Raw genomic sequence first — 23668 nt, 5'->3', positions numbered from 1 at the left:
TTTTGATGCTTCAGAAGTTTATTTTAGTACTGTATAATTTCCTCTTCTTGCTGATGCCTCCTCTAAAGGATCTTATTTCCTGCCATACGACTGGCATGGAATAGCTAAAAAGGAAGCAAAAAGGTGATCTGAGGGAACAGGGTCCTAATGTGAGGTGAATTTTAATGTTATTTTATTCAGAGAAGTTTTCTGGTGCACTCTCAGTGTGAGAAAGCTGTGTCTTTGCATAGAAATGATTGTGGCAGCATCTGTGCTAGTAGCACACTGATCACACTTTCTACCAAAAGCATTTAAACCAGGCTTGGAATGAAGTTACATGAAGCTATTTCAAGCACTTGGTTTGCTGAGGCCGTATCTATACCTGTATGCAGACAAATTGTCTGTGTCTACATGTAGTAACACCTCTATCTAAGCCAAGCTCGTTTCCCATTTTATTGTTTGAAAGGGTAATTTTCAGTTTTTCAGAACTACCTCGGTGTTTTTGTTCCTTGTGAGATATGTGGCATGTAGTCAAGGCATAATAATTTTTTTTCTTGGAAACAGTTAAGCAGTTTGCAGTATTGACAGGGAAGAACTGAGGGGGAGGGGGATTGTTCCTGTTTCAGTGTTTGCTTTCCTAGACTTGCACTGAAAGTGTTTGGTAGAAATGTAATCTCTTCAGCTCTTGCTTGCTTTAGCAGAAGTTTTGGGAGGATAAGAGTCTGTATTTGTGTCCGTGTTCATTGGTGGTCAGCTGGACCTGTGTGTATATGTCCGTGTAAGGTGTTGGCTCAGTAGATAAAGTTTCAGCAGAGTATATTTGGCATAGGATTTAAAGTGGCATAGGATTTAAAATGTCATCAGGATAAGCTATGTCATGAATGTGAAAATGCAAATTTAGTGTTCTTATATGAAAGAAATGTTTTAGTTTTAAGCCATTATTATCATTGTAGTATTTTTTTCTGGTGTGGAGCAGCATATTGTACTGAATGAGGTAACTTCTACAATTTCTTTTTATATACGTGGAACATAGGAGATAAAAGCTGTTGTCACTTGCTCAGAGGGCACACAGCAAGTCAGGAATTTGTGGCACCCTGATCTGATTGTTACTTACAGATTGTTGTCCCTCTCCCCTCCCCCATGCCCAAAGTAATTTATCTTTGCCTAAGCAGACATATCAGTGAAAACATTTTTGAAACTTCAGCTTCTCCAGAAAATATAAATCTTCTCTTGTTTCCCTCTGTTGCATTCAAGTGACATGTGGTTAGAGGTCTTTTCAGATTTTTTCTACCCTGTCTGAAAAGAAAGGAATCCCCTCTTCAGCTTACAGACACAGACATTGTGCTACCCCGTTGATGGAAAATCTGTCTTGGTTCAAAAGGCACACACTTTTCTATATTTATATCACAGAACCACAGAAATCAAGTTTGGAAGATGCCTTCAAGGTCATCCAGTCCAACCATCACCCCAGCACCACCATAACCACTGCTAAACCTTATTCCCAAGTGCCACATCCAGATACCTCTTGAACACTTCAGGGATGGTGACTCCACTGCCTCTCTGGGCAATTAATTCCATGCCTGACCATTCTGTCAGTGAAAATCTTTTTCTAGTATCTAATCTGAGCCTCCTCTGGCACAGTTTAAGGTCATCTCCTCTCACCTCTAGTGAGTTCTATGTGGACCACTTGCCATCTGGGGACCACTGTGAAAATATTTTTACAGTATTCAATTGAAACATACTTTGAATCTGCAAAACAGATTTTTCTTGCCTTCGATGTTTCAGTGTTGCAGGCTTTTAGTTGCAGATATGTATTGCTGCCTTTTCACTTTGAAACTAAATTAGTAAAGTGGTAGTAGGATGATGAAAACTATCCTTTGTTGAGACTTGTGACAAATGACTAATTCTCCCTGTTGTTTGAAATCCTCTTGAATATGGATTTACAGTGGAATTGTTGACCCATCTTGGGCTTTGAAATTTCAGATGAAATTATTAATCAAATCACTGAACACTTACTAAGAGTAAGTGCTTGGTGAGCCACTAGTGACAAGTGGTTAAACACTGTAAGGGAACAACTGAAATGAAAGGCAGTGAAAGAGCATCTAAATTCATTTGACTGGCAGCAGCATCTCAATAATGTTGCCAATTCAGTTTTTGAAAATAGAAATCGGTTTGCAATGTAGTTGGAAGTCATATTTATTTTAAATGGACAGAAGCTAAGTGTAGAACATACACTGCCAACAAGGTTTGACTGATTGCACCTTTGGAAAGCAACAAAAGGGAAGAAGCCCAGTTGTAACACTGTCTGAAAATGGTGTATTTCATTCCCTGCTATGCTAGTAAGCCCAACCTTACATCTGGGTTCACGGGACAACAGATCGGGTCCTTTATATGCAAAGGCAATTCTTTTCAGTATTAAGCAGTGTCACAAAATATCTGAACTCAGTCAACGGTAGGAATATATCTGTCATCAGAACCATCTCAGGCTTCAGATAAGTTGTTGACAGTCAAGATTATCTTGGCTGAGGCGTGCAAATAAGTTTTTTGGAAATGTCTAAATAGGTTTCTCAGTGTTATCTGCATAACACTTTGTTGCTGGACTGAAGCAGTCTCAGAAGGAAGCAGGGCAGTTTACCAAAGGCTCTGGTATTAGCTGTTGTTTGTCCTTTGCGTGACTGGGGTATTTTTCAGTTTCTCAGGAAGAGAAACTGGCATTGTGCTGTCCCAGATCTCAAACCACAGTGTTCAGCTAGAAAAAAGGTGTTTGGGTTATGTGCACTGTGGATCAACTGCATTACTTAAAGTATTAGATTGTGTGCAGGTATTCAAGCACATTTGTGGATTCAGTTCTGATAGTGTTAATCTCAGTTCTACCAACTGTATTGTCCACACCATTGCTTAATTGCAATTATATTAATTTATTGACTTGATTTTTTACAGATAAAATGATGCTCATGTAGGTTTTTACAGATAAATTTTTGTAGTGTGCAGAAAATACTCACAGAGAAGCACTGGTGAAAGCCTCTTTTATGTCCATCCACTGCATGTTATGCACATACACTCATGCTAACAAATAAGACTGAAATTACACTGTACCAGCCCATATATTTTCCAAAAATTTTATATGAAGATTAATTTGACATCACCCAGGCATGACATCATCATAAAAGACTCAAGGAATGAAACAAGTGTGAAGAATATTTCTTGTTCTCATACAGCATCCGTGAGAATGGGCAGATTGATGTTGTATTCCCTCCAGCTGTGATGAAACTGTGATCCTTTCTCTGTGCTTACCTAAACACTTGAGAAATGAGAAACTGCACATCTTTTGCAAGAGTTTCCTGTGGTTTTTGGATGGATGCATTATACTATAAATGTTTTCCTTTGTCCTGATTGCTGTTCAGAAGGGAGGGCAATATAAGAAATTCAGGATGAAGTGCTCACCAGGTGTCATCCCTTGAAGGGAGCAGTAGTGGACCAGCACTGTGGCTGTGGAGAGTTGTTTGGTGGGGTTTTTGGGGCAGCATACCCTGGCAGAGTTGCTGGGGAGATCAGAAACACTGCAGCGCTGTTTCTGTCCCTTCTACCCCTGCTCCTTCCAGTCTTTTGGGTAGGGATGTGCTGCTTAATGCAGGGGTGGGCTGAAGATTCTTGTCCTCTTTTGTGCTGGCTGAGACACAAGTTCCTTGCTGAGCTCCCTCCAACTTCTAAAAAAAAAAACAAACCTTAGAAGAAGAAGAGCCGCTTGCTAGCAATTCACCAGAGGAGCCAACTCAGCTGCAGACAGGTAGGCAGGCAGCCAGGACTGAAGTAAAAGCAGCCTGAGTATCACTGGCAACAGCCCAGACTGCCTTCCTCAGCTTGGACTCTGTTCCTCTAACATATATGTGCATAGCTGTGGGTCTTCAAGGGCCAAAATCTGTGAATATGCATGGAGTATGAGGTCCAGCTCAACATAACAATAAACTTTCATCATTTTTTTGCTCAGGTTTCGTTTGCAGCAGGAGGGCTGGGTTTTTCTTTCCTTTTCTAGCAAAAACTGAGATGAGGCCTTTGGGCCCCAAGACTTCTAAAGCTATCCTTCTTCCAACAACAGCTGTTTTACATTTAATCCAGAAAAACTCTGCAGTTGCAGTCTTTGGGTGCTGAGGAAGAAACTTACAACATTACTTCAGTACAGAGTAAAGTACTTTTCACATTGTCTATCCTCATTTTTTAAATATAAATATCTAATTCATCAAGATGCCTTTAGGCTCAGTAAAGCAGGATTTAGTAAGTGTTTCATAATTTTCTAATCAAGAAATAATATGAGCAAAAATTTGTTTTAGCCTGAAAGGGTTTCTGGTATATATGGGTACTGAGTGTTCTTAAGCCCCACTGCAGAAGGAAATGGATAAAAACATGAGCAAAGGCCAGTTTGCAGTTGTGTTGACTAAGGCAGGCACCCTCAGAAAAGGAGATAGTAATGTGAAATTAACATAGAACTGTAGTAAAGAGCTGTAATACAACATATCATGAGGGGGAAGGATTTTGAGAAATCTTGGTAAACCTGCCTATTCACTGTCTTCTCCAAGACTGTGCTTGGAATTTTTGGGAAGATGGGCAGTTATTTGAAGCACTTTAAAATCAATGTAGCTTTAGCTGAAGTAGAACCAAAGGAAAGAGAAAAATCAAGCCTATCTTGATAGGCTTCCCCTTTGCACATGCATAATATTTTAGGAAATCATTCTGGCTCTCACACCATCTAGCGGGTAGGACTTTTTTTTTTTTTAGAACAAAAATGTTGAACAGCAGTGCAATTTGATACAGCAAGTGATTTATTCCCCTGCTGATAACTGAGATCATCTAGCATTCCAGACAGGCACAGTTAATGGATGACTTATCCCTCACCCAGCAGCTGATTACAGGACCTCAGGAGACAGCAGGGAGCTTTGAGTGAGGCTACAGAAACAACATGGCATTTTATTTTCCTTTTAGTGTTATTGCAACTATATTCTGCCCTGGAATGCTACAGCTGTGTCAGTCTGGGTCCCCTGCATCACTGGCATGCATGGAGGTGCATAGGCAGCACTCAGCCCCCATTGCTCTAATGACATTATTACCCCTTTCTGCAGTCTCTGTGTAAACAATTACGGGGCAGAGTAATGGGCCCTCATTTGTTCAGAAGATACACCAGTCTTTCATGATTACTTTTTATTAGAATTCCTGCTACTCCATTGGTTAGTTTTAATTCCTGTAGGAATGCTGAGGAGTACACCTCCACATGAACTGAAAGTTCTCCTGCCATCTGCCAGTGGATTTTTCATTAGGTTGATTACTACAAGCATCCATTAAAATACCTGAGGTGATAAATGGTATGGTCATCAGCAGAGAGAGATCAAGTCTGGGTTCATTCTTTTTCTTAGCAGATGCTTTTTCTCAAAGAAGATGAAGACTCAGTGTCTGAGCAGCTTGCTGTGCTGTTATTGCTAAGAAGTCTTAAATAGCTTTTTTTTCCTTTTTGAATAAAAAAAAATCCACCACTTTTTTTCAGAAGACACCATTTTAGATAAAGTAATTCGGCTAGACATCAGTAAATATCTGGCTTTGCAGAGAAGTTGTCACATGATTCAATTTTCTTGTGCAGCTTAGGGTATTAATTTCTTTTCTGAATTTGTCACACCTCACATTGCAGTGTCCAGTCCATGCTATGTCTGTGTCCTTTCTATGAGCTTTTAAGTAAGACTCAGATGCATTGATGAAGTATTGGGAATGTGTTTGATGTAAAAATTAAGATTTTGTTTCAAATGCATTTTTTTCTAATACCATTCTTTGTCTTTCCAGTACTACCAGCTCAACCGCAAGCAGTTGTGACACAGAGTTTACGAAGGAAGATGAGCAGCGGCTGAAGGATTATATCCAGCAGCTGAAAAATGACAGGGCAGCAGTGAAACTGACAATGCTGGAGCTGGAAAGCATCCACATTGATCCCCTTAGTTATGATGTTAAGCCACGTGGAGACAACCAGAGGCTGGACCTGGAAAATGCAGTCTTGATGCAGGAACTCATGGCAATGAAGGTATTTTATTCATAACCGAGAGGGAAGCTGCTCTGCTGGCAATGCCCCTGTGTCACAAAACATGCTGTCACACACGTGGGAGGCTTTGATAGTGGTCACTGGGTAATAAAGGGTAACTTTGTTGAAACACATAATCTGGACAGTAAAAATCCAGTAGTCAGAAAGCGACAGAAGGCAGTGCATTAACAGTGATGAGCTATGTGTGTTCTGAATTAGGAGAACTTCATCTTTGTCTAAACTTGGAATGCTCTTCTTGACAAACCAGATGCTCTCTTTCTGAGAGATAGAACAGCTGAATTGCTCAAGAATGACAAAAAAACATGATTCAGCACTTCCCAAGAGATAGTTCATTACTTACAAGCTTGCAAATGTGCATCATGAATATTTGTGAACTGAAGCAGAACAAATTCAGCTGCTTTTAATATTGGTGGAGGAGGAGGAATGGTCTGTCAGATGTCATCCCTAATGCTCTCTGGCAGTTGGTCTCAAGTCCTGAGCTCTTCTAGGCACTGTGTTGCAATCTGTAGCTCAGTCCAGAGACTGAGCAAAGGGTAGGGTGTGTAATGACTTGCATTGACAGAGGGTTTTGGAGAAAACCCTGGTTTATATGTCCAGCTCCTAAGATGTGATCCAGAAAAGCTGATCTTTACTGGCCAGGTGTAGAGCTTACATCATTTTAAGTCTGTCTTAAAATGTATTGATTTTGAGAGGTGAACTAAAACATAGGAACATACCAAAGGCAATACAAGTGTATGTCTGCATTCAGATTTGTCTGGTTTTGATTCAGTTTAAGTTTAACTTCTGTTTTTTATCAAGTGCTAATTTAGCCAACTAATTGCTGACATGTCAGGTGATGGTATTGAGTGGGACAGAAAATCCTAATAGTTTCATGACCTTCTAAAGTTAAAGATTTTTGTTCAGATGTGCTGCTTCTGGCTAAGTGGTAGCCTGGTGATGATAACTATCTTCTTAGTGGTGCTGCTTTTCCATGAGGACAGATACATTCATTATTCACAGTTCAGAAAAGATTGCTTGCTAGAGGTTGGGAGATGTAAAACTGTGTTACTTGTTTGAATACATTGTGACCAACAGCAATATATTCCCCACAACTAAAGCATGCAAGATGTACTGTAAGATGTTGGTAGATAATCAGATGTGTATTTCAGATATCTGAAACTTTCTTTTCCTTTTTTGTTTCTAGATCTTCTCTGAAATCTCTTGTACACCATTCTTACGTCTATTTTTCAATTTTAACTTACTTTATTTTCCTAATTTTATTTTAATTTAAAGGTAAGGGCACACTGCAGAACTGTGTCCCTTGTGAGTCAGGGCCCTTGCCTTCCCTGACTGTCAGGAACACCAGCAGTTGCATATCATAATTTCTGGTACATTTTTGCGTGCTGGTAATTCTTTTGTTCAAAAAACAGTCATCTGACTTGTTTTTGACACTACAGCATCCATTTGGCTGGACCTGACAGCAATCCATTGGGTTTTCCCTGCAAGAATTGCCTCTGGAAGAACATTTTCTCCTTGATCGGGTTGTGTGGCATGTATACAGAATAGCCAAACATTTTGCATAGGTGTGTGAAGTTACCTTCGGCCCTATGCAGTACAGAGCATAAACTGACAGTACTGTTATTCATTGTAATTTCTTGTACTTTGCTGAAATTCACAACTGCAGGAAAACCTTATGTTTCTGAAGGAGACATTGTGAAAACTTGTGATTTGTCAAATGTCAGCTTCCGTGGTTGTTGCTCGGGTCTGCATTACACCTCCTTATCTGTTTGTCAGGCTAGAACAGAGTTGAACCTAAGGTCAGGACTCATTTTGGCTTTCTGAGTATATTTTTTGTATCAATTATTTAAAACATGTATCTTACACAGAACAGCGTATACATCAGTCTTCTTCTGAGACAGAGAATTTAGGTTTCCTTAGAGTATTTTATTTGACTTGAAGCAGATGGACTGCAGAAGACTTCATTGTTTAGCATTTTTAATTTGTTCTCTCCCTTCTACATTCTTAGCAAGGGTGATACAGCTGGACCAAGGTACTCGATGGTTTCCCACGTTGCTCGGTCTTACAGTCTCCTACTGTCTTCCCAAAACTTGGTTCTGTGTTGGAATCTCTGCCACATCTTTTGGCACTTTCCATTTCTGATTTCCAGTAAAAAACTGATCGCCTCATCAGTTTGAAATACCTTTACAATAGTAGTTCTTCATTATTTATTAGAAAGGCAGTTTGAGAGTTGTTTCTCTGCTGCCCTGTTTATTATTATTTTTTTACTGATCCAGAGCATAAGATGTAGTGGTCTGCCAGTACTCTTACAAAATTCAATTCTTTGCTTCAAGCAATAATTAGTCATGTTTCCAAATACATTCTCCTCCACAGTTTGTCATCATTGAGTAGTCTTGCTTTGAGGTCAGTTGTTGTCATGCCCCAGTTAGCAAGGAGATTACTTCTGATGGGTGTAAATAATTCTTGGTTTACAGCCTTTCTGCATTTCAAAGGACTTAATCTCGATAAGAAGTCTCAGCTTTCTATACTGATAATTTTTCCTCTTTTGTGTATAGATGTTGATAATGTTGCTTATGATGTGCTTTGAGATTACAGTCTTTGGTGGAAAATGTTAAGAATTCCATTGTCCACCTTTGTTACAGCCCTCCATGCTCTTACAGATTTGTATAGTGAAATACAGTTAACTAGAGCATGACATTTATCTGCTGTGATGTTTGTTTTAATTCTGAAGGCCGGTACATCCCACCTTGTTTATTGTGGTTCTCCATGACTTTTTGTAACTTTAAAAACTTTTTGCCATATTAGAGTCCTGCATGACCAAATGGAATACAAATTTTGATTTTGAGAATTCTGTGGTATTTCTGATTATTTTGAATCAGAAGTTTTTAATTTTCATTCAAGTTTTTGCCCAAAACCAGGATAATAGTATGACTGTAAGTACAAAATATCCCTCAATATTAAATTAATTAGTCCCAGAATAACTGCTGGATTTGATACCTGAAGCTTGTGAATTTGCATGGATTGTCTTAAATCTTCTGCAGTCCTGTAGAAGAGGGACACGTGCTACCACCTCCTTCAGGGTTTCATTTAGTGAATGCCACTTGTGCTCACACTCTGAAGATGCAGGTGTGTTAAACTGCAAAAATGCTTCCCAGCAACCTGTAGCTGGAAGAACAGGGAAATAGTAAGTATACAGAGGTGGCACTGTCATTTCAATTAAATTTAGATCCAATCTTTAGAAAACATATTTTCATGGAAAAAAATTGCTGCATATTGACTCTCTGAGTAAACCTGAACTACTTGAATTTTCCAAAAATGGCTGCTGCCACTCTGCCTCACGCATTGCATGGGTCCATACGTCCATACCACAATCCTCAACTGCAGTTCAAATTTTTAACCATCTTCAACTTTTCCATTCCCTCCTGTTCCTTCTCTGTGAGCCTCTGTAAGACACTGGCTGACACAAGTTTTTTAACTTTTCCCCTCTTGGTTTTTGCTTCTTTACTTCCAAGTCACATTGTTTTGACATGAGAAAAGTAACATATGGGAGGTGCGTGATAGGTCTTCTGGAATTGGATGCAAACTGCTGAATTCATATATGATGATCTAAGCTTACTGTCTTCAAAAAAAAAGGAGTTTAACATTGATCCTCAAATTTATTTTGAGCTTGGATTAAAAAAAAAAAGAAAAAATTTATGAAAATAAAATAAGTTAAAATCTTTGCATGATAGAAAAACCTGTTCCACAGATTCATGGTTGTAGTGGATAAATACACCTTTTTATTTTAGGGAATAAATGTCCCTTATTTCTGGGCTGAATTTGCCTAGCTTCATCCTCTAGCCAGGAAAGATCTTGTCATGACCATCCCACACAGACAGCTGAAAGTATCTTTTATTCATACAAGTGTCAAAATACTCTGTTCAAATTACTTCTCAGCCTTCACTAAGAAGGCTAAGTAGATTAATGGCTTAAGAAGTAGAGGCTTAAGAAGTTAAATGCATACACCTGAGTATATCAGACCATCCAGACCAGTTCAACTCCTATAACAAAATTTCCCCATCATTATTTGTCAGTGTTACTTACACTTTTTACTGTTGACAGAGGTGATTAATGGTAAGTTTGCATAGCAACTAAATTTGTGTAAACCACATTGAATGAAACTGGTTGTGCTTCTAACCTTCAGTTCACAAACAAGCATAAAATAAAGCATGAAAAAAACAGTGACTTTAAAGCTCATACAAACCTTTCCAAGCCCCTCAGGGTTTTTAAGAGAGGGATTTTATTTTTGCATGGTTCTGAAAAAGCCAGTGATGGTTGTAACTGTGATACACCTGTGTGCACTGCTTTCTCTCAATCCAGACAGCAAATTTTTGGTAGGAATTTAGATCCCCTTCAAAATAAAAAGTTTGTCTAAGTATGTGTAAAGATTTGTTTTTTTATAACCTTTGTTAAAAATGGTTAAAATATGAACAGCATTTTTTTTTTTGAATGATAAAGCAAGACACCTCTGTTATATTTGTGATTAGGGGTTTTTTGGGTTGGTTTGGGTTTTTTTTTTAAACAAATAGTGACTTGTTCCTAGGCTGGCCATACAACAAGAAGTTTCTGTCTTTCAGAGGTGTTTACACAGTGAACAAGAGAAATGTAATGCAGAAAATGTCTGCATGAACTTAGTATTCACCCATTAAGTGCAAGGCAGGCCAAACAGTGAAAACATGACTCTGGGTTAGGTTTTGGGTTTTTTTATTTTTGGGGGGTTTTGTTTGTTTGTTTAGTTGGTTTTTTGTGGGGTTTTTTTGTTTTGTTTTGTTGGGGGGTTTTTTGTTTTGGTTTTTTTTTTTTTTTTGAGTTTTTTGTTTTTTTGGGATTTTTTGTTTGTTTTGCCAGTCTTTTGTTTGTTTAGTGGTGGTTTTAAGCACAAAATGTAAATTATGTATTAGTACTATCTCTCTAAAGGTTTTGTGCATATTGGATTTTTCTGGTTATAGAAAATAACTAGGCATTTCGTACAAGAAACATTTCTGAAGTGTTGTTAATCGCAGAGAGCCTTCTGGTTCAGGAATAATCCATCATTTGCTTTTCACAGGAGTTTTGGAGCATGTCTTAAAGAAGGGTCATTGCACTCATGCCCTGCTCTTAAATTTCCGCCCAGCCACTGTCAGACAGATGTTAAAACAGAGGTCTGTCCCCGGGCAGCAGACATTGTGTTAAAATAGGTGACAGCCCTGTCAGAAGCAAGAAGGAGCTCTCTCAGAACTGAGCTTCTTCCTATCAAGTCCATCCTCTGTATTGTATTTAGGGAAGAAAATAAATGAGTGCATTTTTTGGTCAAACTCAAGTTGTGTGTGCTTGGGATTCTGGTCACCTAGGGGAGGGAAATTATAAATGGACTTCTGATGGTGTCATACTCAGTTGCTCTTTTTGAAGTAACTCATTTTACCACAGAGACTGGTCTTACAAGGCGGGGGAATAGGTCCTGGTCTCTCAAACCCCTTCCACTGTAATAAGATTAATTCTTGCATATCAATAAGTAACTGAAATCTTGCTTTTAGGGAGGTGTTTGAAAGTCCTACACTTCTCATACACTTCTGCTTTTAAGACAAGGGTCTCTGAAGGACAAGGTAGATAGAACCAGAGAAATTGCAGCAGCTGTGGCAATTCTCTCAGATCTCTGATAGTCTAATTCTAATTTTGCTTCTGAGCTTATTCCTGAAGATGATAAAGGGCTGGGCATGGCTCATACTCAGACTGAAGATGTACAGGTCTTTGACAAATATGCAATGTGATTATTAAAAGTCATCTGGATGTTGATAGTTTTCTCAATGAAAAGAGCCATTAGGTTATAAGAGTGGATGAAAATCTTGTTTAACCTCATCTTCATGAGGTACTCGGTCCCATGAAGCAGCATGCAATAATACAATGTTTCTTCAACAGGAAGAGATGGCAGAGCTCAAGGCACAGCTTTACCTGCTGGAGAAGGAGAAGAAGGCTTTGGAATTGAAACTGAGCACTCGAGAGGCCCAGGAGCAGGCCTACCTCGTCCACATTGAGCACTTGAAGTCTGAAGTGGAAGAACAAAAAGAGCAGAGAATGAGGTCTCTCAGCTCAACCAGCAGTGGAAGTAGAGACAAACTGGGCAAGGTTGGGAGTCAAGCTACATTCCCAAAGTTGTAAACAGGATTAATTAAACCTTTCCCATCCCTATTGCAGTCTTTAGCATGTAAATCATGCTCTTATTTTGTCTGTATGCAGATATTTTCTCTCTTCCCCAGTTGTGAGGTGGTTCCTTCCATGCTGTGACTTCAGGACTTAGCAGAATTGGTGTTAGGCATGGGCTAAAATAAGGGTGTTTTGAGGACTACCACAAGGCCAGTCTTGCCAGACATACAATTTGCTATGGTTGAGCATGTGTTTTGCCTGTTGCCACTCACTGGAAACACTGGAAGGGAGTCTAAGCAAAATGCCATTCTCCCATAAATACAAAACATGAAAACATTAGCACTCACTTCTATGCAGCATTTAGGGCATTGTAATGACAATGTCTTTCTCCAAGTCAGATTGTAATAATTTGAGAATGAAGACTCTTCTCCCCTTAATGCAAAATAATGCAGAATAAACAGATTTATGCATTTGCAGTAATAAATTGCAAAGAAATACCTTGGAAAACTTTGTCTTATTTTAGTGCTGTGTCCCCAGAAAATGTCAATAATGTGTTTAAAACAAAAACCAAGACATAACGTCTTACTTCCTTGTGTCTGGCAATACATCATCTGAATTTCTTTGTCCCAGTGCCTCTTTGTTTCCTGTGTGGTGTCAAAAGAAATATAAGGAAGGCAGTGGCAGTTTTGCACACAGTAGCAGATTTCTTCAAGTTGATGAGCTGTGGTGGTTTAAAAAATTTAGAGGCATTTGTGAAGTATTAATCTATTTAGTCCATTTCTTGGTGTGGTGATACACTGCCTTGGTGTCATGCTGCTGTAGCATTGTGTAGTCTATTTGACCTTCATTTTAAAAGTAGCTGTGAACTAAGAGACTTTCAGAATTTTCCCATTACTCAGTAATTTCTAATCAAGTGGCTTTTCTTCCTTTCCCAGGAATGTAGTGATGGCACCGCAACACCGCTAACACTTGCTGAGCTGAGACCATACAGTGAGAGTGAACTGACTGCTGAGCTGACAAATGCACTCAGGAGGTAAGCACAGCTTCCCCTCACCAGAGTCAGGACTTGTCCTGTAGGTCCAGGGAAAGGTTTATTTCTGAGCCTTCACTCCAGCCCTCAGGTGATTTGAAGAGTGATCACAGATTTGTCCTGTGAGAAGGAAAACTATCAAAGTCCTCCTAATTTTCCCCTCTCTCCTGCTGTTGTTTTTTAGCTGCTTTCACGTGGTGCTTAACTCTGTTCTCCTTGAGGTTCTCCAGAATTCAGTTGAATTTTAGAAATAAAAGAAACCCTCAAAATGGCACTAATGTGACCACTATCAGGCAAGAGTATGAGACATCGAATAGTGACATGACACATTTCTGGTGTGTGTAAAGAAAATGCTTAGTAAAGACAGGATTTGAAGTGTGATCTTTGGTTAAGAAGGTTGGCTGCAGGTTAAAATTTGGGTAGGAGTTACAGGAGTGGGAATTGCAGGCATTTTGGTGACTCAGATTCTCCATTTGCCTCCTGAGTATGTAAGTGGAGCCACAGTTGAATTACAAATGACATTGTGTGAGTCATTAGCTTTCCAATGGGAGAGAAAATTGATGTCTTGACAAACAGCTTTTATCAACAGCCAGGTTGTAAGCCTAAGCTTTCAGTACAGTTAAACATTAGCTAGATATTTGTTTGTGCAGCAGTTTTTCCTTCACGAGCTATGTGGTAAACTTAATGACAAAGAAATTCGTAATTTCGATAATGGTTTCAATACTTGTTCCACCTTTACCAAGAAATGGCTGTCTGGTATCTAATCTGGTTCTTGTATTTAGAACCTGTCCAAAATGCTGCTAAGAATTTTGGCTGGGAAGAGTGTGTCTTGCTTTACTGGTGTTTGCACCTTCTTTGATGGTGGAATGTCCTTTCAGACAGCTCTGGTCTTTCATTCCTGAGGTGCTTTTTTTCATAGGTGCAACGTGTGCTGTGCCTAGGGACACTTAAGCCTGAAAGGCATTATGTGAAAATGTAAGATCATTACCACTGCAGAATCAATACATCTCACACCATTTGCTTAGTAGTCTGGCAGTTGCTGAGTACTTAGTTTGCATGATGCAGGGAACAAAATTCTATGGGTAAAATAATCAAAACTGTCATTTGTGTGTGGGTGGATAAAACCCATCAGCAAAGTAATTCACATAAACATTGCAGAGAGCCATTGGCCTCCCCTGTATACCCCACATTGCTCACTGCTGTGAGGTGCTCCACCAGCATTTTCTCCCTTCACTCAAGCTGCTGCTCTTCCGGCTCCAGTTATTTGCTCCTGGATTTTCAGAAGATGCCAATGACCTTAGTTAACAGAAGTTTGAGTGTAGTTATGAAATGTGGTTTGCTGACAACACAGAGAAAACAACTTTGCTTTATCTACTGGGCCTTAAGTTGATTAGCATGGATTTCCAGCCAAGAGCCTCACAAGTACAGTTTGTCAGGCAGAAATGGAGAAGAAAAATAATCGGATTAAACTGTCCATAAATTGTGAAGGCTCTCTGTGTAATGGAAATACGGCTGTACTAAATGTGATTGCTGCTGCAAGTGGGGCTCAAGCACAGTTCCTGCAAGCTGTGTGGACAGGGCATTTTTCTCCCTAATCAGTGTGCCAGCCAGATCAGGCTGAATGCTTAGCCTTCCTTACCCTGAAGTCTTGTCTCTCCAAGTCAGTTGAAGGTCTGTCTAGCACATGGAGAAAGCTTACTGTAACCTGTTTAGCCACAGCTATGCTAAAAAATAGCCAAAGTACCTAACTGCTGTTCTGGACAAATGGGTCCTCAAATATCACAGATATTTAGATCATTGCAAGTCCACAAAAGAATTCTAAAAATTATCACAGTCCTTTCTCCTCTGCAAGTACATCCTACTCACCTCGACCAGGAAGTAGGATCAGAATACAAAATTTATGGTATTAGTCCCAGTAGTGGTGTTTGCTGCAGGTGTGGGGAAATGTGAAACAAGTGCATATCATGCTCTGTGGTCCAGAGGCAGTATTTAAATGCCAGCATTCAGGAGTTTTTCAGGATTACAATTGGTGCATATGTCCAGCAATTGATCCTCCCGATTGTTTCTCCGTGCAGTAGGCACTGGTTCAGGGGACGACAGTTGTGCAAGGATAGGAGCAGAAATCTATTGGTTTTGCGTCTGTTTATCAGAGCGTGTGATACCAGTCAACAGCCCTGCTTCCTGTCCCCTCCTTATCCCATCATTACAGAGACTAAAGCTCTGGCTGCTCCCCTCTCTGCTGCTTTCCCATTCTGTCCTTCTGTTGCTGTTAAATTGTCAGGTTCTTCTCAGTTAATTGAAACAGAGTGAAACCCAAATAAAACAGCAGGACAATGTTACGGTTTGGGTTTTGGTGTTGTTTGGAAGCATTCATTTGCTCATAGTCTGCAAATGGCCATGCAGCAGAACAATCTCATCCACAGAGCCAGGCTGGCTTCTCACTGCAGATGTGGATATTTTTGTAAATCTGCAGTCCAGTAGTGTGCTGTGAAAGTTTTGTTGGTAGTGCCCATCAGCAGAAATTGAAGGCAGAAGCAGTTCTTCATCTGTTGTGTCATTACATATTTGTTCTAGAACAACTCAGGATTTCCTGTAGTAGCGCTCAGCATTAAAACCTCTTTTACCAGCTTTTTACAGAATTCACTTGTCTTTTACATGGTCACTATGCTAACTGGGAGAAATGTAAATTATTTTTAAGTACCATGCTGTTAAAGCTACATCTGTTACATCAATTTCTGGTGTTGCAGGCTAAGCTCACTAATTCAGACATATCCTATTCCAGCCAAACATAAACACTTTCTGCCAGAGCCTTTAACGGTTTTGGTTTTCCCTCTCTCTTTTCTTAATGGAATGATGAAGTGCTTTAATGGGCACAAAGCCTCTTCTTTCTTGAGTCTGACACATCCATAAACAAGCTTCTTGGCAGGAAATACCTTAATCTTGAGAGGGTAGAAATGTGTTCTCAGCAGCCTCATGGCCTGATGCTGACACCTTGATGATTGCCCCAGAGGCCAGTTTTATAAGACAGAATCTGGTTGAATACCCCAAAATCAGACATGGGATGCAGTCTCTGAGGGAAGACCTTAAATCAGTTCTCTTCCTTGCTGGTTTGTTCTCTTCTGCTGGGGCAGGGCAGGAAGCACTGTACATGACTTGTATGAGTTTGTAACTCAGTAGACACATACCAGGTTATGCATTAATGCAGGCAAATGCATTACAGGTGGAAGGAGGGACGCAGTAAGAATTCCATTCTGCTTTAGAAGGCTGATGATAATGATGATAGAACTGATATTTTCTTCTATTAAGAAGATACTTTCTTCTACTTTCATTCTTAAAAAAGGCCAAGCTGGCAAGACTGAAACTTCTTCCTCTCCCTAAACCTTGCTACAAATGTTTTGGTTGTTGAGGTGCTCCTGTGGTCTATGCTTGTACTTTCAGCTGCTGATAGCTTTTCTGTCTGTGTAGAGTTGTATTTTATTCATACATTTAGAGAACCATTTATAAATCATTAAAATGCTTGGCCAGGAAGGATCTAGCAGTACTAGGCAAGGACCATGGCAGGCTTTGTAACTACACTGTGTTCAGACTTTATCTGCATCATCATTTGGCACAAAATTATGATCCTTGATGGCTGTGCAGGATTATGTGAATCGTGTCAGTCTAGACATGTTTCAGTATCTCCCTCACAAAAGAGTGACTTGCCAGCTGGCAACACTGCGAAGGAGCTTTGTATTTACCATGCCTGATGACTTCTAAACTAAGAGATAGTGAGTGATGCTACTAATTGTGAAGTCACTGTGGAGAGAGAAAATGAGTAGTTATCAGTAGGACGGGCAAAGAGCTCTTCTGTTAATGAAATGTACATTTTGCACAGAGCTGTGGTCCCACCTCTCTGGAGTGGAAGCTGCAGGTATTTCTAGTAAGACATGAAAAACACATCCTATTGCCTTAATTTCATGGTGTCTATTGAGACACTACAATGTCTGTTGCACTCTTACCTCCCTGTCTGAAGACTGCAACTGTGTTTTGTGCCAAACTTCTTTTCAGAGAGCAAACTTTTCAATAGAAAACTGGGCCAAGGCATGGCAGTGACTGCTTCCTGACACAATGTCAGTGAGAGAAATCAAGCCAGCTTCCTTTATTTTAAATTTCCACAAACTCCATGTGATGGCATGTTAACCTTGCATATTTTTAAGTGCTTACCTTATATATATATATTATAGTTTCACGATAGCAGCAGTCAGTAAATGTCATCATTGAAATTCAGGCCTATTCTGAGCACAGTAAGGCTGTCTCAGAAATGGAAATAGACATGCCTAAATCATATCATAACCATTCATATTTAAAATTACTCTTTAGACTTTTCTTTGACCAAGATACAGGACAAACATGCAGTGGGTAAAAGTAGGGGAGAGAGACAGAGGTTTGTGTTCTGGACCTTCTGATGCATCTTGCTGCTTTCTGTCAGTGTTTGCATACTTCTGTTCTCCTGTTACCACACCAATTAAATGAGGAGATAAGCAACTCTAAGGCATTTGAAAGCCAGACAGTAGCATGGCTTGCAGTCATTGCAAATTTCACAGATGTCTCTTTTTTGTGACTGCAGTATCCTGCTGTGGTTTCCCCTTGGCTTCCAGGGGGTTTCAGAAGGCATGGCCTGTCTCTGGAAATCCCTCTGGAGAGTCCCAATAAGAGATACCTTCTCACAGGAAGAGAAGTGACTCATGGTGATACGAGGGACAGATTCCTTAGAAGCACCTTGAGTAACTGTTTTTACCATATGCCTCACAGACAGCCTTGGTTTGTCTTTTTCTCCATTTTTGACATGGTAAGTAGTTCTTACCACCCTGTGGTTATCTGAACTGCTGAGCTGCTATGCACTTCGATACGATCATCACAGGGAGCTCCAAATAGCTCCAGGTCTGGAGAGCTTCCAGGCTGGGCTGACAAAGCTGGGTGGGAGGTTTGAACAGTGAGTGTAGCAGGCATGCTGCTGCCTCCCTCCAGGGCTGTTCTCCATTTTTGCTGCCAGTATGTTGCTTCAGGACCACACCTGGCCTGTCTCCCCACTGCAGGTGGTGTAACACATGCCTGTGGTACTGTCTGGTTTTTGAGAGCTGTTCTGAGCATCTTGGCAATCAGCAAAAGTGCAGTACAGTATTTTACTCCAGCAAAGTGTTTTTTGAAGCACCCTCTGTCCCCTCTGCAGTTGGGAAAGGCCTCCTGTGCACAGGTAGCTGGCAAGCACGGGTGGTGCTTCAGCAGGTGAACCAGGAAGACATAGCATTTGAAGAGGGTGGCTATCTTGGCATTTGTGAAGTGTTACTTTGTTGCCTCTTCAGAACATTTATTATATTCTGGTTGTTTCCCTTAGCAGACCAAGTCAGACCCATGAGACAAGCGTGCATTCAAATTAGCTTGGGGATTCTGCATGCCAGCCTGATGTAAGATGTTAGTTTAGACTGCTGGTGAAGAGAGAATTTATCTGGATTCCTTTTAAATGTCCAGCTGTTATCTCCTGAGAGGAGAGGAGTCAAATGCCTAGGAAAAACAATCATGTGTCAGCTGTTCAACTGGAAAAGTCAGAGGGGAGTGAGAGATGGTGCTGAGTTCGCTACAACAGGAGGATATCAGGGAAGGAGTAGGAGTGGAGTGGAGTGTGGAATGGGAGGTGTGTGCCTTCCCTTCAAAATAGAGGCCGTGCAGAAGGTGCTTTCTCTCCCTCCCCTTTTCCACCCCTGTGGCCTGGGGCTGCTCTTCCAGCACGGATAGCTCTGACAGGAATTCTCTGTCCCCCTGGGCTGGCTGCTGCTGGTGTCGCTGTATCAGGGCTTTTTGCCTGCTGAGCTCAGGGCAGGTGCTGGGCTGAACCTGGTCATCTCACTCCTCAGGAGGGGCCAGGATTTGAAGGGATCTGCCCACAGCAGATCTTTTTTGATGGGTAAGAAGATGTGCCCTAGGGATGGCAAGAGTTCTCTGCCTGGCTATAGAAAAGTTTCTTACTTCTTCATTTGAAGAGAGCTCATTGGTCCTCTTTTGCTTCAGATTTGGCAAGAGCTGTGGTGCTCATGACCCCAGGGCAGAGGTGGGGGGGGGTAGTTTTCACGGGAAGGGGAGCTAGCTGGGTACACTCCAAGCCAGGAGCAGAAAAATCAACATTCTGCATGCCAGAGAAGAGCAGCTTCCTGTTTGCAGCACTGGGGAATTTTCAATGAAATCAGCAAGAGCAGGAAAATCTGGGAAGACTTCTAGCACATGAAACCTGAACATGTCTGGAAAAGCCCAGACAGGAGGGAAAATACAAGGTGGTATGACCTTGCTTACCTTACTGTGTGCGAAACATGGTGTCAGTGTGTGGAGGCCAAATTGACAGAAACAGTTTCCTTTATGGCCCTGGCAGAATTCCCCACTCTGCAAAGTGGTAGCATTGAAACCAGAGAACACCAGTTAGCCCCTTCCTATTTAGCCATCCTGAAACAAAAAGTCATTTAAAACCACTATGCAACACTGAGTGTTTTGATTGTGAAAATACCAGACAAAAGCCTTTATTACCAGCATATTAAGCATTTCACTGAAAATAGTGTTTTTAGTGGATATTGTAGGCTGTAGGCTTTGAATACACACATTCTGAGCTTTTCCCTGGAAAGGGAGCAGTCAGGGATTTCCCCAGCTGACTTCTCAGCAGCAGGGAGGCCTTGTGCTGGAAGTGAGCCATGCCCTCAGATCACAGGCCGTTCCCTCTTCTGGGAATACTTGCTCATTTTTCCTGTGTGCGTGAAGTGTCATGGCTGTGTTTTCTGCAGTCCCAGCTTGCAGTAGCTAGTTGGAGGAGGAGCTGTTCCAATAGAGTGGGAGTCAGGGGCTCACTGAATTTGTGTTCTCTGAAAAACACTCGCTTCTCCTTCCCTCTTCCCATCAAAATACACAGCTGAGTGCTTTCTTGGGGTACACGGAAGTCTGTGTTACCCCCCTGAGGCACAATAGCAGTGTGAGTTTGGTGTGTCTGCTTCCATGGGAGTTTGGATCTTGGGCTCTGGAAGACTCTCTGGCAGCAGCAGGCTGTGCCTACATCAGTAGGGTGTTCCATATATCTGTTACATGAGTGCAGTTCCATTCCTGGTTTCAACGTGTTCCATCCCTGGCAATTTCGACATGTTCTCATTGTAGAGACGTGGTTCATATGCAATATTGAAAATATTCTGCCATATTAAGCCCTGTAGTGGCTGATTTTTCACATCTGGCAGTCAGAGAAGTGCTGTGGGTGCTGGAAATCCCCTTAGGACAACACCTCAGGATTCAGTATAGCTCCTATTCACTGCCTAACTACACAGTCAGTTTTGAAAAGAAGCAAGTGTGGACAATTCTTTCTGACCAAACTGAGGTGATCAGTGACAGAAACTGAGGGAAGCAGGGGGAGTAACCATTGTGAGGCACAGGGTTCCTACCAGCCTGTGACCTACAGCTCTCAGGTCTCTCATCTGCTGCTCAAACAGAAGATGCAGCACCCTGGGGAAAACCTTACATGTTTTAGTGTGTAATAGTTATTAACCCTGTGCATCTTCATTTCCCAGAGTAACCCAAGGTGTTTGCTCTGCATTTGCTGTTGCTGCTGTGTATGGCTCCTCAGGTGTGACTTGTTCTCTGAAATGTCTCTTGAGGTAAAGATATTTAGATAGGCAGTTTTAAAATTGTAAAAGGGTGTAAAAGTAGATCCCTATGTGTTATTTTTTTCAGATTTTTGAAATATTTCAGCATGTGCAACAAACCACCAGTTGCTTTCCATGAGATTGAGGTTGAGTAGGTATTATTTAGTGTGTTTCAGTGACTTCAAGACATCACGAAAAGCCAAAAGAAATACATGTATTTTACTGGTGCTACTGTAAATTTGAGTCATCTATAGATTTGAAGTATTACCCACTGTTTCCTGGTTCAGAAGTTTCAGAACTGGCATCTGAAACTTGTTTAAAGTAGTTTGAACAGGTGCTTACCACTCTGCTGTCTCTGTGTCTTTGACAAGCATCAAGGATGTTTTAGACCAAATGTAAGAAATACATCTTGATGTTTAGCTGAGTTCAGGCTGAACAGGGCTGGTTGAAAGGTGTGAGTGAAAAACAGACAGAAGATGATATCACTGTTTTATCAGGTAACAGTCACCATAGCAACCAAACTTTACCATGCATGAAAAGTCCTCAAAGTCTTTCTACTGTGTTTCTTTTCCATGCAGCTCTTGTTACAGCAGATGTGTGTGAAGGAGTTTAGCTGCAGTGAACTGTGGCTCTACAGGGCTCTTTCACATGGGACTGTGTGAAGCGTTTCTACAGTGATACCTTTTCTTGGACATGATGTTAAATCAACCTCACACGATTTCGAGATTTCTCTGCCCATCTAAACACTGTGCATGTTTATTCCACTGGACTTGCTGTTCACACTAGGTCATCATGCTGGAAATGGTGCTACTGAGCCTTCCCCAGAGCCTCTGGATGTAGCAGCCAATGGAGCAGAGAAGCACCAAATTTACCCCACTTTGTTCTGTCACATCAGTAGTGCAGTGCCACTAATGCATTCGGTCTGGCCTCTGCCACATCTGATCTTTTCTTGTTTGTGCTCTGGCTCTTTTCCTTCCTGTTTTCAGATAGAAAAAAAGAAAACAGATATTGGCTGTAGACTGTGCTAAGCCTTTCTGACTGCTGAGCTAGAATATAAAAATTAAAATTTACACTTGGGATGGATGGCAGTGAACTTCTAACTGCGAGGTTACTTGAAAGCAGAGGGCATGTTCCTTCAGTGAAGGGATATACAAAGAATACTGATGATTCTTCATCAACAAGGGCCCTCTTATGTCCTTTTTAATTTGGCTGGTAACTCAGCTCTGGAGTCTGTTGGGATAGACTGCTAACTTGGAGTATTTCCCCAGGTGACTTTGTGAAAGCCCTTCTGTTGCTGCTGGAGCTGGGCGCTGTCCCTCTCTCTGGTGATAAAAGGCTGCCATATCCAGGCCTTCCTGGGAACTGCAGGCTGCTGAGCTGGGATTCCAGGAGGATCCCTGTGGTCTCTGCAGAGCTGGGGAAGCTTTCACAAACTTCACAGTATTCATTCCCATTGGGCTTATATGGGAGCTGGCAGTTGTCTTGTTATTGAGGTGAAAACAAGTGTACTGGTGTAGCAGCACTGCAACAAAGCAGGAGGGAGAGGTGGATCGCTGTAGAGTGGTTCTAGGCAGCAAAGCAGAGACTCCTTGTAAACACACAAAGTTCCCACATGTCAGATTTGATGCTGCAAAATCTGTGTCGCAGTTGAGCCCACGTCCATGTCATTCTTAAAACACCCTTTTTTTTTTTTCTTTTTTCTTTTTTTTTTTACCCCCTTCCAAATATTACAATTTTTTTCTCTGGGCTATCTGTGCACAGTTTGGGTCACAGAGGAAAGCTTCTGGAACAGTCCCATGTGTGTGTAGGAGTGGGCTGAGCAGGCATCAGCCATTACCTCTGGAGCAGGGAGCTCCCCAGGAAGAAGCACCTGCCTCGGGCCACGTGCTTACCTAGGAAATTCTTTTTAAAGCCGGCTTAATCCCCCAGCTGTAATGCTTGCTCCTGCCCAGAACTTCTATCTTGTTCACTTTTTCTTTCCCTCATAGAGATACTTGTAATGTGAAAATGATAAGATACCTTATTTCCATTTTGTCACACTTCATGTAATTAGCTTTTGATTTAGAGATGGTAAGTAAGTACGGGTATTAGCTATTTATGTGTCTTATTTCTTAATGTGATTCAATGCATACAGCATCATGATCTGCCAGAGAAGTTAGTTTACTCTTTTGTCTGCTCTTTCTCTGATCCTGAATTCTAAAATGGTGAATGTTATAAATACCAATCTTCAGAAAAGTTTAATGTAAGAACTGCCTCTTGTATTATCCTAATAATCGTAAGGAAAATATTTGCAGCATGTCAACCCAGCACAGGACAATTGTTGATACACTTCCAAGCTGAAGTACTATTTCTGTTTTGAAAATAGTTTTCTACCTCCTTTTCTCCTGATCCAGGGAGAAGAAACTGAAAGGAAGAGTGCAAGAGTTAGTGAGTGCTTTGGAGAGACTCACAAAGAGCAGTGAAATCAGACATCAGCAGTCTGCAGAATTTGTTAATGACCTTAAAAGGGCAAACAGGTAAAGGATCTACCAGCAGATGGATGCACTATTGGTTTATTTTTGCTGTGTTCTTGCAAAACACTAATATTCCACTTACCTTAATGAGAAGTTTCAGGACCCTCATGTTCCATTGTTCCATCCACATGTCAACACTCCAGGGTTATAGTTAGAGAAGGGGGAGGTATAAACCTCTAATGTAGGCCACTGGCAACTACATAGTTAAAAAGAGAAAGCAGGGAAATAGGTTAATCTCAATTTAGTGATGGCACAATTTAAAAAGCAA

The 23668-nt window shown here is 41.0% G+C and overlaps 1 protein-coding gene across 4 annotated transcripts in view; it reads left to right on the top strand.

Moving 5' to 3' along the window:
* Positions 1 to 23668, top strand: part of MCC (MCC regulator of WNT signaling pathway) — a 193050-nt gene that overhangs the window by 160774 nt on the left and 8608 nt on the right. For all 4 annotated transcript variants that reach the window (XM_038124871.1, XM_038124873.1, XM_038124872.1 and 1 more), the window contains 4 exons: positions 5803 to 6037; positions 11987 to 12193; positions 13147 to 13244; positions 23281 to 23403. In XM_038124871.1, the coding sequence (XP_037980799.1) occupies positions 5803 to 6037; positions 11987 to 12193; positions 13147 to 13244; positions 23281 to 23403 (663 nt within the window). The remainder of the gene's footprint in view (positions 1 to 5802; positions 6038 to 11986; positions 12194 to 13146; positions 13245 to 23280; positions 23404 to 23668) is intronic.

The sequence above is a fragment of the Motacilla alba genome, chromosome Z (assembly GCF_015832195.1).
Source record: "Motacilla alba alba isolate MOTALB_02 chromosome Z, Motacilla_alba_V1.0_pri, whole genome shotgun sequence".
NCBI classification, from domain to species: domain Eukaryota; kingdom Metazoa; phylum Chordata; class Aves; order Passeriformes; family Motacillidae; genus Motacilla; species Motacilla alba.
The sequence above is the reverse complement of the archived record's forward strand: the minus strand, read 5'-3'. Positions and strand labels throughout refer to the sequence as shown.